This window comes from Polyodon spathula, chromosome 10 (genome assembly GCF_017654505.1).
Source record: "Polyodon spathula isolate WHYD16114869_AA chromosome 10, ASM1765450v1, whole genome shotgun sequence".
NCBI classification, from domain to species: domain Eukaryota; kingdom Metazoa; phylum Chordata; class Actinopteri; order Acipenseriformes; family Polyodontidae; genus Polyodon; species Polyodon spathula.
In genome coordinates, this window is record NC_054543.1 from 34,449,199 (window position 1) to 34,467,374 (window position 18,176).

The window sequence follows — 18,176 nt, forward strand, 5'->3', positions numbered from 1 at the left end:
TGGATGAATACTTGTTGAAAGCAATTATATTAAAACTGATTTTGTTGTGCATACAAGAAAAACTAATAAAGTACTCTTTGGTCCACGCTCGACATCAGTTGATCAGTTGAGCTAATTTGATCCATGGCGGCCTACAACTGAACTGTTGGCTACTCAAGGGTATGTTTAACTGTCCGTTAAAACAGCAGGAGGCTTTGTCCTTCACGTAAGGCTACATCAAAGCTCAGAGGAGTCGGTGCAAACACTACATGCTACCCACTCCTGGTACTGTGTGCCAAGTGAGAATGACATAATGAAATAACAGCTCTCCAAGATGAAGGTGATTAAATTACATGTTTCTATTTTTACAAACAAGAAAGAGATTATTTTAGCAGGGAAGAACAAAAAGCTCTCAACTACTTTATATAGCTACAGCTTTATAAAGGTTACACCGAAATGAAAACGGTTTTAGAACACATCTTTTTTTAATTCTCCGGCTTCTCCAACACATACTTTAGACTACAGTAGATGTGTTATTATGAGTTCTTACCTCACTGGCATGCAATACCAATGACGTGATATAATTGCTTTCTGTGCTGTGATTTATATAGGATATGTTATTGTTATACACCTTTCACGCTTTTTATACTGCACATTACTTGTGACATACTTACTGATAGTTAGCCTACTCACAAATGATATACTGCTTCTGTACATTTTGCCCAGTTGGCACTGGATCACAATTACTACAGTCCTTTCTCAAAACACAAATACAACATTAGGCCTGTTTAGCACATTGTCATGGTTAGCAGGATAAAATAAGAGCATTAAATGTAGGCCACAAAAACTTTCCAACTGTCTTCTTCCTCTTACGTATTTATTCTAAGAAATGAAGGTTCACAGTGGGAGATTTAGCAGTGGCAATGCCACTTAAACCATCCGTCTTAAATTAAATGGCTTAACCAATGTCTAAAGAAAATCAAAGAACAAGAAAACATGGTAACTAATTACAGTGCCTCCAAGCAATTAACCTAAAAACAAGTTGAACTTTGTAAACAGTCCTTTTCCCTTGCAAATAGGCATGTATTGCATTTCAAATACTACTTGTCACCTGAATTGCTCTGAACAGGCTTTGTTATAATGATGCATTCCCTCATGTTCTCCTAAGCTGTGCCTACTGACTCAAAGATTAATACCCTTGCCTGGATTCAATATACTTGACATTGACAGCCTGTATTTATTTATAGGTCATTACATGTATACTTCAAGGCATGTCAGTGCACTGAGACATAAACACATTCTTTTTATATATATATATATATATATATATATATATATATATATATATATATATATATATATATATATATATATATATATACACACACACACCCACACATATATATATATATACATACATACACATACTTGTGTGTGTGTGTGTGTGTGTGTGTGTGTGTGTGTTATGTAAAACCTTAGAACATGTTTAAATGATTACATACAGAGATTTGTTTAAAATATAAACTACACACTATGTGTAACAATTTTAGACACAGTTCATTCCAGTCACTGAGAGAAAAAATATATTTGAACTTCAGAACGAGGGCACAATTCTTTTGAGTGCATTTTACTGTTGAAGGACCATCCCAGGAAACCCAGCAATTACTTAAGTGATGAATTACCATTTTAATCCCAATAAAGTGATTCTAAAGAATGACATCCACCCTGAGCTTCGACTACAGGGTCATTCTGCCATTGTAGCCATTATTCCCTTTCTACATATCAAGTTTGAAAGATAAAAATTTAAGTGCATTAAACATGTTTAGACGATGAAACCAGTGATGGTTTGTTGCCTTATAAATTGTTCATAAAATATTTAATACTAAATTAATGTGAAAATCCAAAGTCAAATATAAGGGTGTTCCTGATTGTTTTAACTTGGTTGGCTAACATATGAGCCTTAAATCCCTTTTAACGTGAACCTTCATGCAAGGTAGATGACTTTTTTAAATAAATGGTATAAAATGATAAGCTCAATACAGCACAACAAGAGTAGAAAGCATCCCACCAGTAAGCATATTATACTCACATCTGAATTAAAATGAAGTCGGCATACATTGCAGGAAATAACTTGCTTCTTCTTCGGAGGACTAGACACTCCGAAAGTGTGGTTAATTACTGCTTTCTGTACAGGATCCATCTGGAGGTCAAACATCAGAACAGAACACTTAATACAAAGCAGTCTAGTTGAGCATTTATTAGAGAGATTTGATGTCAGCTAAAAGACCACTAAGTTTCAAAGCTTGCATGTGTAAAGAAAGCACTATACTTCATAATGAAGGAAACGTTGTTGATTATAATGTTTAAAAACAACAGAATACGGACGGTCCTTTGTGCAAGTAAAATAAAAAATTTAAAAATACAGATCTTCAAGGCAGGACCAGGCCTGCAATAAAGTGTTACAAAGTTTTAAGTATTTTTTTTTTCTTTTTTTAATTAAAAATTATGGTTATACAAGCCAACCTAGCTCTTTTAATTCACAGACAATACATAATTCACAGAATCCATCTGCATTTTAAATTTAAAATGACCTGGTAAACAATAAACTGTGTGAATAGTTAACATGTTGAGCAAATAAACAGAGCAGATAAAGATACAACTGAACATATTAACATATGCCTACATATTCCTACATACGATTTGCTAATTTTGCTAGGTAAACATCATCAGACTTTTTGACATAAAAAAACAAGATACAGGGCAGTGGTACAGAAATAAAATAAAATTGTATACATAATACCAGCAGTATAAAAGTTCAGGTGCCTTTTGAGACTGCCCACCTTGGAATTAGCTGCATGTGAGCAATTGGAAAGCAACTAATACATTCCAGTTCACATCTGTAGGGATAAAACCATTTCAAGATTTTTGAACCCTCGACAGAATATATAGACACACTGTATGCCATGATCAGACAGCTTATTTCAAAAAAATTTGATTTTTATGGCCCACTATTTTAGTACACCAAGGTTTTATTACAAAATGTGTATACTATCCGCAATCAAAGATTTCTGTGAATTAAAATAATGTATATTGAGTTAGAAGGTGTATTGCATAAAACAGTGCACACAAGATCTGAGATTGACCATGTTGAAAAAAAAATAAGTGAAAGTTGAAAAACATATATATATATCTTCTGCACCTCTAGGTTCTCCATTATAGCAATGCCTCCCCCTGAAAAAAATGTTTTAAAAAATTCTCTGACCAACTGAAGGATGCAAGTGCAAAAATTCCACCCTGTATTTACTTCAAATGCAGATTTTGAATAAGCTGCACTGGGAATGCAGAAGAGGCTCAGCCAGCACGAAGCTGTGCAGCAGCGCAAGGACAAATGCACAAACAAAACAGCATGCTGCTGGAGATCTCTAGAGAACAGAGCTCATGATTACCTCAAAGCATTCAATGCTCTTTCACAAACAACAGAGCGCAGGCTGTCAATTGGTCATGACGAGAGTAGAGAATTTACACCATTAAGAATCAATAAAACATTACTCACAGCTTGTGTGGATTACAGCTTGTTGGAAGACATTAATTAATAAGTCTACTTAAAATGTGAGGATAAAGAGCCCTCACTTTATCAGCATGATTGCATGCCCAAGCACAAAGCCAAAGATACTTTAATTAGATATATGACAATATTGGGGAAAAAGGACTAAAATAAACCAAATTATTATGAGCAAATATTAAAATTCTGAATTTAATTATAAATTTACTTTGCTGAAAATGTTTATTTCTCATTAAAAAAAAAAAAAAAAAAAGTATGTTAATTTTAGGTTTGAGAACACCGCGATGCATTCCAGAAACGTACCACTTCACAGGTCCTAGCCTACATTTATAATGTCATTTAACTACTATTTTAAGGAAAGCTGTACTTTCCAAATATTGATTCATTAGACTTAAAGACTGGCTTTGTCTATCATGTTAACAATGTTAATTAACATTTATTTCTACTGATAGCCTCTATGGGGTGATGCTTCAGTTGCAGTGTGTCATGTTGTTACTATCCAATGAATTTAAATTATACTCTTTTGTCTTGTCTCCCTTCTCAGCAAGTAAGTCTGTTTTAAAACATGAGAATGTACAATATTCAGCAAATAAATAACGTCAAGCATATTACTTCAGTTGGCCTACATTTCCATAAATGCTGCAGGAATATGTTTGAGGTTAGCCAAAATGTATTTTTTAAATTTTAAATGTATTTTTTAATTGGTGCAGAGCTCTTCTCCTCCAAACGTGGAGACATTAAAAAGGAATATCTTTCAAATCTTGTTTTTTTGACAGGTTAAACAGAGACTTGTTCAAGGGTTTCAATTCTTTACAAAGATGTAGTGTGAAGTAGAACGTATTTAAATTCTGCACCAAACACTGGTCTACCTTAAGGTTAAATTAAAACATAAACCGGACACCCAGGCATAATGGTGTGTTTCACCCCTAGATTATGCATCCTGAAATGTCCCTTTTTATAAGGCTGATGTTTCCAACATAACACTCTATGATAATTTTAATACCATTTAAATTATTTATAACATAGTGCAGATATGCATATAAAGCTTATATGCAATACTATTTTGCTGAAGGTCTTTACTGTTTTTACTCATTTGGCTAGGTTCACATCATCTATTGCCCGTTAACGTTGACAATGTAGGTCTTTACTCAACCACAATCCGCAGTGCTGAACAAATAGATGCAGCTATCATCCACCAATAATGCGCATGTACTGACCATCCACTGAAATGGCACATTGCTGTCAACCAGGTCTATCTCGTTGATAGTTGCTAAACACATATGCAAAATTGTACTACTGAATGGATATTTATCAAGTAAAAGAGACTATAAACTTAACATTTTACCCATGCTGGCTTGCTGTACGCTAAGTAAACAAGGGGCAGCATGCAATACCTTGCAAGGAGCTGCTATTTAAACATTAATGTATTTAGTTGGGATTTAAAACCGGTTTAGCTCTCCACTTTTAATAAAAGATTGCCTGTATTCAATTACCAAACAGGAGTCTACTTGAACCGGACTCTTGCCCGTAGACTGAATTATTAAGAGGCTTGAACTGTAACAGGAACACCTGCTCTACACTACTGCACCGTCTAGTCCAGAGGGATTAATAATGTCACATTTCTGGCTACAGTATTCTGTGAAGCCTTGTCTTCAATAGCTCCTTCTATAAAGAATGAAACTAAATATTAATGATCTGCATGTATTTCAAATTGTAACCCTGTTTGGCCATTAATGAAAATGTCGGGAATGTTCTGTTCCTTTTTTTTTTTTTTTTTTAGGAAAAGCTGAATTAATGAGAATGTTTTGTTTATTAAATAAACACGAATTCACATTAAGGCAATGCCATTTTTTCTTTATACACTTAATCTTTATCCATAGTAATACTAATTCTAAATGTTAGGGTAAAACAAAAAGTTACATTTACAGTGCTACCCCGCTATAACGCGATCCGTTATAGTGCAGAATTGTTTATAACACAGTAAGGTTGTGGCTCCCATTTCCCCCATAATGCAATTTGACTCACAAACATTGGTTTTACTGTTGTTTTACATTGCTGTATTTAAACCCATTTAAGTTGAAACTGGGACACATAGTACTTATGAAGCTCCCGTGCTTGCACTCTATTTTTTTTTTTCTAAAAGTTAGAACAAACTGTCCATCTAATTAGTGGAGGACTAGTTCATATATTATGGAACTATAAATGTTTGCTTGGGTTCAGTACATGTCATGTTTTTTTTTTTCTTCTTTTCTGATAGGAACCTGTTGCCTAGAAAAGGGTGCCACTGTAAATACAGCTATCTTGGCCAAGATATATCTGACAGAACTGAGCCAATATTTCTCGGAAAATATTATAAGCAATGCTGATATAAAAAAATGGTGCTCTGATGTAATTTTAACCAGTCTAACTTCAGATTGTTGCTGGGGTGTTTAAATCATATTTGTATTTTATTTATAGTATAAACAGTATATTTTAAATTAACTGGTTGAATACAATATTAAAAACAGTCAAATTATTCTGTTACAGTTTATAGATTTAACACTCATGAAAAATGAAGAGGCACAGACTAAATGTGTTACACACAGTATACACAGCTATGGTCAAAAGTTTTGCAACACAATATAGAATTAACACATTTTGTTTCATAAAATTAAATGAAATCTGCTGAATAACGTTAAGTTAACATATTGAATTACATGGTGCTTTATAGTTTTCCATATATGGTACTTAATGAAAAACTGACAAACAGAACATTAAAAAAAATCTAACATAAAATACTGTACTACTATTATGGTTTGCAGTTTCTTTGATGTCATGATGTTAAATAAAAGATCACAATTATGTTCATATAGTTTTTTTTGTTTTGTTTTGTTTCGTTTTTTTTAAATTATGTCTCAATTCTAAAATTCTAGGCGATGCAAAACTTTTGGCCATAGACATGCGTATATGTGAATGTGCAATGGGTTGATAGGAGTACAATGTTGTAAACTGTGACACATGGGCAGACTCACTGTAGCCCAGATGCTAGGAATAGGGATCCATTATTGATTTAAAAAAATATACAAATAATAAATTAAATTAAATTATTACTGCACTTGAATTTTGAAAGATGCCTACTGAAAAGAGTGAAGAGTGCACATATTCCAGCTGGCAAATGGTTATGGAAGAACATTGTTTTTAAGTCTATTTCAGGTCACATCAATCTCAAATCCACACTCTCAGCATCTGCTGTCGAAATGAAAACTGCTTTCGGGTAGATAAAGCCTGAAATCAATTTTGTTCACCCTAGTTGGTGGGGGGATGTCTGTAGCTGTATAGTGTGTTGGTCTTTCGGCATGCAGGCAGCATCGTGACAGCACAAACACTTTCCAGTTGTTGGAAGAAGCAGGATAATGATTTTGAAAACAAGGTGGGTTAATAAAAAGCTGGATGTTTGCAGAAATGAAAACAGTATGTTAGTTGGACGCAGTCCCAAATGGGATGTAACAATGTATAAACGCAGTTCACAAACTTGGAACAAATATTAATGAATACAAAACTACCAACTGTATTTTACAAGACAGGCATTGCACACTGGGGCATTACAGCATCTAAAATAACAGCAACAAAATCACACATCTACTTACTGTGTTAAAATTTGGGAAGAGTCCAACAGCAGAACTAGTATCCATGGGAAAGGACATAAAAGGTTTACTATCCAATGAGGGCTGCATCATCAGGGTAGGTGTTCGCACAACTCCAGGAAATGTGCTGGTATGGCATGTACTTCCTGCTGGTGAGGAAAGAAAATGAAATTCATTAGCTATGGGCAAGGGTCTATTCATAGCATGTGAAAGAATAAATTATTACTATCAAGAACTCTCACAGAAATGACAAATTCTGAAGCGACGAATATTAGATTAGTGAAAGCTAACTCATCATTTCCTAAATGAAGCAGGACATTGCCCTGCAAATGGCTAAGCTGGGATTCTGAAGAGACATATGGTGTGTGAATCATCATGGCAGGTAGAATGATTGTGTCTCTCGGTCTGCACAATCCAACAAGCTGAAGAGGCTGGGGAAAGGCACCTATTAAAGCCAGATGCTTACTCAATGCAAGCTGGCCTATCAAATCAATGGAGATGAAGGGCTACAGGGACGTCATGCAAATCTGGGGCAGTAGAGGTCAGGTAGCCTCTCAGATTAGTATTTATTATGATAGTCAGTTCTATTGAACTCCAAATTCAATACAATCACGTTGAAATACACAGACTTATAACCATACCAGTACTGCTGCAGCATAGAGTTATTTAACTTCAGCAATTTGACAGCAAAAATGATGAAAATACCTGCATTTTAATAAATACATTATTTTGTAAGTGTACTGTATTTTTTGAAGAATACACAAATTATTCTATAATCATTTTTGTCACTGTGGAGGGTTATGGGAGGAAGTGAAGTGACAGGAGACACGTAGTTGAGGGTGGATTTTTATTTATAGCACACCCAGAAATACAAAGTCCCGAGCAGTGGGTTTCCACACAATTTGCAATGAAAAACTGCCTCTGTTACCAGCTATGGTAAGCAGAGGCTTGAAATGAAAAACAAACAATCCACCAAGAACAGGTGGCTTGGGCTCCCTCTCCCAAGCAGGAATGGTAGTTGTTGGAGATGCCATGGATCACAGGTGAAGTCCAGGCTTGGAGACAGCAGAGTACAAAACACAACAAAAAACAAACAAACAAACAAACAAACAAACTCACAAAGCTTATGCACCATGACCGCCTGAGTTTAGGACAGGAAGACAGAATGGCAGAACCCCACAGCCTAAATAATGCTGAGCTCCACCCCTGCAATCAGTGCACTGCCCCACCTCAGCCAATCGTCGAGCGCAGCGCAGCTGATTGCAATAATGGGGCTCGACCATGAGGTCTTTCCCCAAATTAAGATGGCCGCTAAAACTGCGGCTTCTGCCCCAACCCTGACTCTGCCTTTCTCCTTGGTCTCAGTCCTTCCTGCACAGCGCTGCCAGTAGTCAGGAGGGCGAATTACAAGAGGGGCTCCTTTCACTCCTGTCATAGTCACTATTTGTTTTTTTTTTTTATGTGTATGTCTACTTATTTGTTCCAGTTACATTCTACAATAAAGCTTCAATTAGCTTCAATAATTGATTTAGAATACCCTTTATAACGTGGGTGACTGCACTGTAGTTAAACATATCAATCACATTACAGTAATTAAAAGATGTACTAGCTAGAATTGTACAGTACATTTTATTAGCTGTTTATTATTAATGAATAGGATCGTTTTAATAGTTGGATGAATATGTATTTTGATAAACACATGGTCAGAGATGATATTGTTCACACATCAATTTATGACTGCACAGCAGAACACTGTAGAAGAACACTGCAGAAGAGGCTTCTGACTACAAACATTTTTTAAACAGTGCTCATATTTTCCTAAAGTGGAATGTTTAAATCACTTCTTTCCGCCACATTATTCAAAATAGATGAATATTCCATGGAAAATAAACACCGTTTCAGTGCCAGCATGATATGAATATAATTAAAAGGGCAGTTTGAGAACAGACCATTTTCACATTTTGTTCAAAGGCCTTCGTCTATCTACTGTTTCGTTTTAAGCGTCCTTTAAGTGCCAGATGTTAATATGTGTTCCAAAATGTATCAGATTTCTCCTGGTGCAGCTTGGATTTCTTAAATAAGCTCAGTACTTCTGTTTGTGGTCACTCACAATTATATTTAGTTGTAAAACATAAAAAAGATACAGTATGTACTTGCACTGATGGGTCCACATGGATCTCTATCTAATAATATAAATATATTACAGGAGTTATACAGTGGACTATCTTTATATCTAAGAACCAGGTTTCCCAAACTAACAGCTAAGGTGCAGCAATAAAGCAAAGTATGCTGGAAGACACTGTAAATAAACTCACAAGACCAGTATATCATTTCCAATCTGTTTAAAAATAATATAAAATTATTACAGTAGTTTGCAACTTTCATTATCTTTGTTTTTAACGTGAAGACAGCATTTATTGATGTAAATAATTTGAATAAAGTAAGTAAATCACAAATTAAATTAAATAAATAAAATAAATACAAACAGGTATTTACCATTAACTAAACATGGTAATAGAAAAGTAGACGTGGTCTCTTAATTTCATATCTGAATTTACACATTTGTTTCTCTGCACTTCACTGTCACTCAAATGCAGTTGCACATCAAACCCTGAGATTCATTGAATGACATATTCTCAAAGCTCATTACCTTTATAATTAGCAATTACTGTACATAGTGACTCTAATCACTTAGAATACACTGCCATTCCAACTTACCATAGCCCAACCCTATTTCAATAGCATTATGCTTCTGTTAAAGGATGTCACCTGTCTTAATCATATTAAAATATTATATATAAAATATATAAAACTGAAAGTTCCTATATTATTTAGATATTTGATTAAGTTTAAATTATTTTAAGTCAGCAAATGTCTGTGGATTTGTACAGTACTCAATGAAGACTGTATCTGTGTATAATGTGCAATTTTGTAGTGCTATTACACGTGGAAGAACATGTGCTATGACTAGCTCCAAGCAGACATAAAAAAAAGTTTGTGACTTACATAATGCAATGGAATATATATGTGTTCATTCTTCTGTGCAATAATACATGTCCATAACTAACTTGTTAGGACAGTGAAAAATTAGTAGTTTTCTCATAAGGCACCAGCAATCTTTTTAATATGCAAGATGAAAACAAAAGTGAAAAATGCCAACTGATTAGAAAAGATGTTTATATACTGATGTATTTCAAACTCTACATGGTGTAAGTGTCAAATTCTAGGAATGTAAATTAGTAAAGGTTATTCTCAACCTGTTATATGTTAGTAAAAATATGTACAACATGTATCCCGATATTTATGTATTCATTCATTCATTCATTCAAGATGACCACAGAACAGGCAGCTGTAAATACAATAAACATTTTACAAAACCAAAAACAAACACAAGTCTACAAGGCATACAACACAAGTTTAAACATGATAAAACATCAACAACATTCAACGAGGCATCAAAAACATTTACAAATTGTTAATTCATAAAATGGACTTAACTTTAGCCATTATTCAACATTTATCTGGTAAATGTTGGCTGCCAATTACAGGCACAATCATATCCTTAATATTTTTGTCCAACCGATTCCATTCCATAGGTGCACTATAGCTGAAGGCCGTTTCACTAACACAAGACCTCCCTGTTAATTGATAATTAAGTATAAGGCTGGATCTTAAATTATACTTGACTATATTTGTCTGTAGTATCAAACCTAGATACCCTGGTGACAAGCCTACAGTTTTACACACCAATAGTATCCATTGAAGTTGTCTTCTGAAATCTAATGAAATGCACTTTAAGGATGTAAGTAACTGACAGTGGGGAAGACACCCTAATACACATCTGGCTGCTTTATTCATTAGCCGATCCAACCTTTTTAATTGTTCAACAGATGCATGCAAGTAGAAAGTATAACCAATCAAATAAAGGAAAAATACAGCTCTTAACAACACAGTTTCTACTTTTAAGCATGACATTTTTTTTGCTGTCAATAAAGAAACCCAAGTTTGTGTAATTTTCTTTGAAGTAATGGAAATATGCAAATCAAACTTGCGCTATGGATCTAACCACATCCCTAAATATTTATAACAACCACCACCTCAAGAGGCTCCCCAGTCAGTCATTGAATTTAAATCCAAAGAACATTACCTTAGTTTTTTTTTTTTTGTATTAAGCAGTAGCTTTAAGTTCCAGAATCGGTGTTGTACAATATTAAATGCCTCTTGAAGTTTTTCTACTACATCTTTGCCTCAGCATCCAAATGCATAAAGCACTATGTCATCCGCATAAAGATGACAAAGAACTCCAACCCTGACAGACAATAAGATATACAATGAGAATAATGTTGGGTCCAAAATACAGCCCTGCGGTACATCTTTTTCATCCTCTAAAATTAAAGATAATTTACCCCCTCCCTTTACTTGTTATTTCCTATCATTGAAGTAATCATGGAACCAATTTACAGCTTTATCAGATAGCCCCAATTCCCCCAGCCTCTCACATAATAACAAGTGATCTACAGTATCAAATGCCTTAGACAAGTCAATAAAGGCAGCAGCTGCCACCTGCTTACTATCCATGGCACCTGCACTTTGGTCTCTGCTGTTATTGTCCCATGACCAGATCTAAACCTGACTGGGTTGGAGACAACAGGTTAATAAACACTAAGCTGACCCAATACCACTTTCTCCAAGCATTTTGCCAATACAAACAGCAACAATATTGGTCTATAATTAACAATATATAAGATCCACCTTCATGTACTGGCACATTATGTGCCAGTTTCCATAATGTAGTACCTGTATTTAGGGATAAAGTAAACAAATGTGCCAAAGGACATTGGATAATATTTCTAGCCAGTTTCAAGTAATATGGTTCCAAATGATCTGCTCCACACCCCTTCAAAAGTATCCAATGTTTTTAATAGCTCACAAACAGTTGAAGGTAAGACACTACAGAAATCAAACTTATTAATACCAAGTGCTATGCACCATTAGAAGAAGACGTACAGGTAAAGTTTTCTTATAAAACTTAATTAAAGTAAATAGCCTTAGTTATTTTAGTTAATGAGATACACTGGTTTCTAAGTTGCTTAAAAAGCACTCAGTCCTTTTGCTGACCACTTATTAGTGCCTTCTTCCATGCTTGATCTCTATTCTCATACAGAGTAAGCAACTCTGTGGTCATCCATACAGAGCTCTGACCATGCGCCCGACGTTTTCTAAGTGGTGCATGTTTTGGTAATAACCTCAATAAACATACTGTGAAACAAACCCCAGGCCTCCTCTACTGAGGGGACAAGCTCAATTATATACCAGCTTAGCATACTCAGATCTTGCAGGAAAGCCTGTTTGCTGAAACACTTAAGTTATCTCCTCAATTATTTTAGGTTTCAATTTCTGAGCTTTAAGCTTTCTGACACAAAACATTAGCTCATGATCACTCAACTGACCAGATACCATGCCTGCTAAGCAGACTTTTCTTGGGGCGTTTGTCAATATTAAATCAATAGTTGTTGCTTTTCTTGGATCTTTAGAATTACACTTAGTAGCTATGTTTATGGGTTGACTTAAGCCATTTTATTCACTCAGTGCTTTAAACTGTTTACTGTTCCCTGACCCCCAATCCAAGTTAAAATCCCCACTGATAAATAACTCATGTTTAATTTTAAATTGAGAAATTGTCTCAATTATATGTCCTATTGACAACATTAGCAGCATGGCGGCGATAACAAGCAGCAACAGCAAGCGCTTTTGAATTAGGAAACAAAACTTCTACAATAATTCATATTGCTTAATACAAGACAGCTCAACAACAACCTTAACATTAAATCTTTCTTTATAATAAATAGCAACCCCTCCACCTTTAAACAATCTAGCCCTCCTTATTACACAGCCAGGTATTAAAACAGTACTATCAGGGGTGTTTTCCCTAAGCCAACCTTTATTCCATTTTTAAAAATCAGGTTGAGTTTGTTCCACCCAAAGTATAAGCATTTCCATTTTTGGAGGAAGGCTTCTAATGTTTGTATGTGCAATTTTTAATCCTTTCATGTGGAACCCAAGGAAGTGATATTTGTTGGGCCAGGGTTTAGTTCAATATCCCCACAGAATAAAAACATACTTAGCATTAACATCCTTTTAAAATCTGGATGACAGTGTCTCAGTATAATCAGAATCTTAACCATTCTGGTTTTACAATATGAATAATTCTTACATTGATCTGAGACGGTCCTTACAGATGTCAAGTCAATGCAATGGCAGATTTTTGGTTGCAAAAATAACCACGGTCTTTGCCATTTCAAAAAAGGTGTAAATGATGCATTCAAACAATCATAGGAGGTTACCCTGTTATGATGACTATAGCTCAATGGTATAACATACTTCGGATCATTCACTACCCCATTGGGAAAAGAAACTGGCAAAGCAGCCAATAGCAGAAAAGCCAGAATGTAAATATGATGAAACAAAATGCTCAGCACCAGAACTACCTGCATTTTGCAAAGGAGATTTAAAAAAAAAAAAAAAAAAGTTGTACTTCCCATCCACAAGAATGTTGGGCAGCTTTAATCCAGATTCCTGTGCCTCCTTTCAATTTAATACTTTAAGGGACAACAGACTAACATTCACTTTTTTCCTCAATCCCATTTAAAATCAGGGTCTCAAGATCAATAACACAGTTACCAAGGATAAAAAAAAATCTATTAAGTTTTTTTTTTTTTTTTTTTTTTTTTAAATATACATTTGAGATGTCCTATTACAAGGTTTAATTCTGACACTGATTTTATATATCTCGTTTGAATTCTGCTGACAGAAATCACAGTGGATAAAGGTATAAACACATTCACCTTATTTATCATACCAATCCCTTTAAAGGCTAGACTATGCCCACTGGTGCTGCTGTGAAATCATGCTGTGTTAACAATGCTGAATTAAAGTGAATGCAGCATGAAATTGCTCTTTTCCCAGAACACTCTGCCTCCATTCACCCAATCAAATCTTTATGCAAATGTACCCCAAATACAGATGCTGGCAGAAGAAAAAGGCAGTCACTGATGTTCATTAACATTATAAAATTGAGCAGATGTTGGTCATTTCATTAGCAAGTACATGCCACAACTTGCTTTGTCGAACAAATATTATTTGAAACCATTTTTTTTTTTCCGTTTGGCATTTATTTCGCATTCAGTTTAAACATATCTGGCAAAGTACAGTACAACGTTGCATATCCGACCCCCTGTGGACTGGGGTATAGGCAGATATGTGAAAAAGTCAGATTTGCAAACATCTATAGAAAATGAACATTTACACATCCATAAATAGGTTGGTGAACAAAAACAACACACAAACTACTGTAAAAATAGGGAAATTCTTTGCTTTAAAAGTAAGCAAAAGTAAAGGAGATTAATTACACTACAATGCACAGTGTTTCTGTGCGGTTTACTATAAGCCATCTCCACGCAAACCTTTTAAACAAAATACAAAACAAACGGTAAATGTACAGTAACCTGCAACTGATGGCTTCTTTCTTAACTGTAGAAGTCCCTGCCTCCCTGGTTCTGCTTTCTTAATATCTCTGTCACGGTACTTTGCTCTCTTTCTTGCCAACAGCCGATAAGCAGCTTGGTTTGAATATTGCTTCGGCTGTTTTAAACAAACAGCCGGTAAGCATTGCGTTTATGAAGCTTGCTTTGTTTAATTCAAATGCATAAAAGCTAGAACAACTCACTGCCAAAAGGCTGATAGCTATAACGCTTTCTTTCTGTTTCCATCGCGGAAGCTGTTCTCTTACTCCCAATACCATTACTCTCACAGGCTAATTTTAATATTTATTTATTTGGTGAGGTGGTTAATTGATCAGGGTGGTTATGTGACAGTCAGATATGCAACATTTCACTTATTGTATTCGTGTCCACTCGCATAACCTTTTCAATTAATGAAGCTATTAACTCAATCTGTGGGGCCCTTCCAATGAGAACACATTGTTATTAGCTCCATTAGATAAGATAAATGTAATGTATCAGATTAAAGACAACTTAATTATTACAAACTGGTATTTTTTTGGTTCCATCCAATTGCAAACGTATACATATTTATAGTAAGTGACAAGCAACAAAGCTATGAGGAAGGCAGGTATGAGGATTATTGGAAAATGAGCAATAGCCAGTCATAATCAGTAATCATCATTGTGCACATAACATGTCTTTAAAAAAGCAATTTAAAAGCGCATAAATTTCGGAACAGTTCTACAAAATATGTATTCATGAATAGTGTGCATTTCTGTTGCATATACTTTACTGTAAATAATTAAAACATCATTTTCGCATGAGTATATTAATATACTACATTAGCACTACAAACAGTTTTGCAAATTAGTGACTTAATTGACATAAATAACACTCAGTTTCATATCGTTTCATAGCAAGTTGCTTTATGGGCAAGCATGTAGTATGTAAGCAGAGTATTCTCAGCACATTCAGCAATTCAAATCATATAGCAAATGCAAAAAGTGAAGCCTATTTGCAGTATATTTACCTATTACTTCCAGTACATTGTAAAATAATTCCCCTACATAAGGATGTAATCAAAAGTCCCTTTTGTTTTTCATGATGAAGGCAGTGTTGCTGTGCTCCACATAAGCAACTTCTCAATTCATTACATTGCCCACCCTGGGATGCAGGGTCCATCTTGAGAAACAATTACATTGAGCACTTGCCAGAAAGTAGTCAGGAAGCTAGTTAACACTGTGGGGAAATAGCTTTCTAATGTCAGTTAGGTTTTGAAGTCTTACAAATAAAAAGGCCAATCTAGTTGAAAGAGAGACAAAAGAAAAACCAAACAGTTTGTAATTCCAAACAATAAGGTTCAAAATACACATCAGCAGTAACATGTTACCAAACCACAGGCATAATGTGAGGGTATTAAAATGCAAGCTGCATTTTCCTTAACTGAACCAACTGCTTAATGGGAATGTACAACCAAACTAACATGTTTTACTTACATAATGTTTAAATAACATGTTAATATACAGTATACATGAATATTTATAACATATAGCTGTGTAAAAGCTTGACTGTATATACCCATATGATTCCAGGAATTCTATCCACTGAGAATTGCTAGAGTGGGATTATTTCCAAAACAGAAAAAAGAATACAGCTGTTTTGGATTAACTGGAATGACCCAGTCTAACGTAACTTCTTAACCACAAAATTGTACCCTATTTTATTGCCGTTTTATTTTAAAATCATATAAACTTTGTTGCTATAATTTACTAAAGATATTGGACAAAATAGTCACTGTCCACAGATAAGACTACATTCAGCTTTATTTCTTCATCTGTGTTAGGCGCATATTGTGAACCAAATGATAATCAAAGTAGCTTTGCCACCAGCTCCAAACTGCATTTAAAAAACACACACTATATAATTACAGTACCTAACTCCAATAAACCATCATTTTTCCCCAACTGAAACCTAATTTCAAACAAGTGTGCTAAACTGTTTAGAAAATCAAGGGGTAGATTTTCAAAGGCGTCTAAGGACTTTAGATGGGTGTAAGTCAGCTTTTTAATCGTTTTGACGGGGTCTAGTGTAAGAGTGGTTTTCTAAAGCGTCTAAATTCCCACGTTCATGTCCTTAGACACCCTGCCCAGTCTATCAGCTTCTAGTCATTACCATATTTACGTGTGATTTTCAAACATTTAGACTCTGTCTAAACAGGCATTTAGGCTTCTAAAGTTAGACCTGCTCCAATGGCGTGTAGAGCACGTCTACAAAAAGGTGCCTGCTGCTGTCACTTGCAAGAACACACTGGAAAACAGAGTGGAAAGAAATGAGAGTTGACAAGAGGGAGAAAGGTGTGTTGTAATGGTTGTGAACATTATTTACATTTATCTTAAACAAATAGTCAGAATGATGTATTGATTGCTGAAAAATAAGTAGGTTTGTGTGTATATTTGTTAATCCCTTCTGAAAAAAAATCAATAGTATTACTGTATGATCCTATAGGATTTCTGTAGTGCCCTATAGTGTTCCTATAATATTCTATATTATTTGTACAGTAGTTCTGTTTGTACTACTTCGTTCTGTAGTGTTACATAATATTTACTATATAATTATATAGTATTTCTCTATAGTATATCCCAATTAACTACATTTTATTATAAGATTCCTATAGTAAAACTAAAGAATTCTTGTCATAAGGGATTATACGTTAATTTATCTTCCCCAAATTCTCATTCTATCAACATTAGTTTTTGGAGTTTACCCAAAATTACATTCAGGTTTTTATTACAGGAAATAAACGTACAGTACCATGTTGATAATGTGATCAATAAGCATAAAAAAGTCTTCAAGTAAAGTCTGAGCAATAACAGACATTCAAAAGGTTTTAATTAAATTATCAATATCACTATGTATGTAGTGCTACAGGGTACTGCATACCAAAAAGTTTTCATTCAAATTAAGTTGCACTATAACAAATGTATTTTCTCTGTCCCTTTTGCATGTGGGTAAAAAAATACTGTACTTTAAAAATTCAACAGTGTTCCAATGCAAGGTGTGATGCTTTTTTTTTTTAAATACATGGAGAGTATCATAAATGAAAAGGTGAGATATTTATCGAATAACAAAACAGTCGTCTCCATTAAGAGAGTCATTACTAAATGAAAAACAAATTCCATATTTATTTTGTTTTTCTGAGGCTGCATCTGGCTACCTTTTGAGCAGAGCATTCGCCTTTCTCATCTGATGCTTTAATTTTGACTGTGGTGGGTTTGTCAGCTCCCTTTCCTTCTGCAGCGGGAGAGGCGGGCACTGCACTTTGAGCTGCAACGTCTAAAACCTAGAAGAAAAGAATCACTTCCTGTTGATCTGCATACATTGTAATATGCAAAAGTAATTAACATAGACGGCTAGCTGACTAATGTCTGAAAATTTGAAAATCATTTCTCTTGACGTCTAACTCCGATGCTAACCTGTGGGAAATGTTGGGCGTTGATGCCACAAATAGCA

The 18,176-nt window shown here is 34.7% G+C and overlaps 1 protein-coding gene across 10 annotated transcripts in view; it reads right to left on the reverse strand.

The window, feature by feature from the left end:
- LOC121321452 (zinc finger protein 385B-like) overlaps nucleotides 1–18,176 on the reverse strand; it is a 94,403-nt gene that overhangs the window by 15,638 nt on the left and 60,589 nt on the right. For 5 of the 10 annotated variants that reach the window (XM_041260406.1, XM_041260404.1, XM_041260412.1 and 2 more), the window contains 2 exons: nucleotides 7,168–7,313; nucleotides 2,069–2,179 (listed from right to left, as the gene is read on the reverse strand). In XM_041260406.1, the coding sequence (XP_041116340.1) occupies nucleotides 2,069–2,179; nucleotides 7,168–7,313 (257 nt within the window). Of the gene's footprint in view, nucleotides 1–2,068; nucleotides 2,180–7,167; nucleotides 7,314–7,406; nucleotides 7,518–17,880; nucleotides 18,007–18,176 lie in introns of those variants that run through there. The other 5 variants (XM_041260405.1, XM_041260414.1, XM_041260411.1 and 2 more) reach the window with 3 other exon arrangements.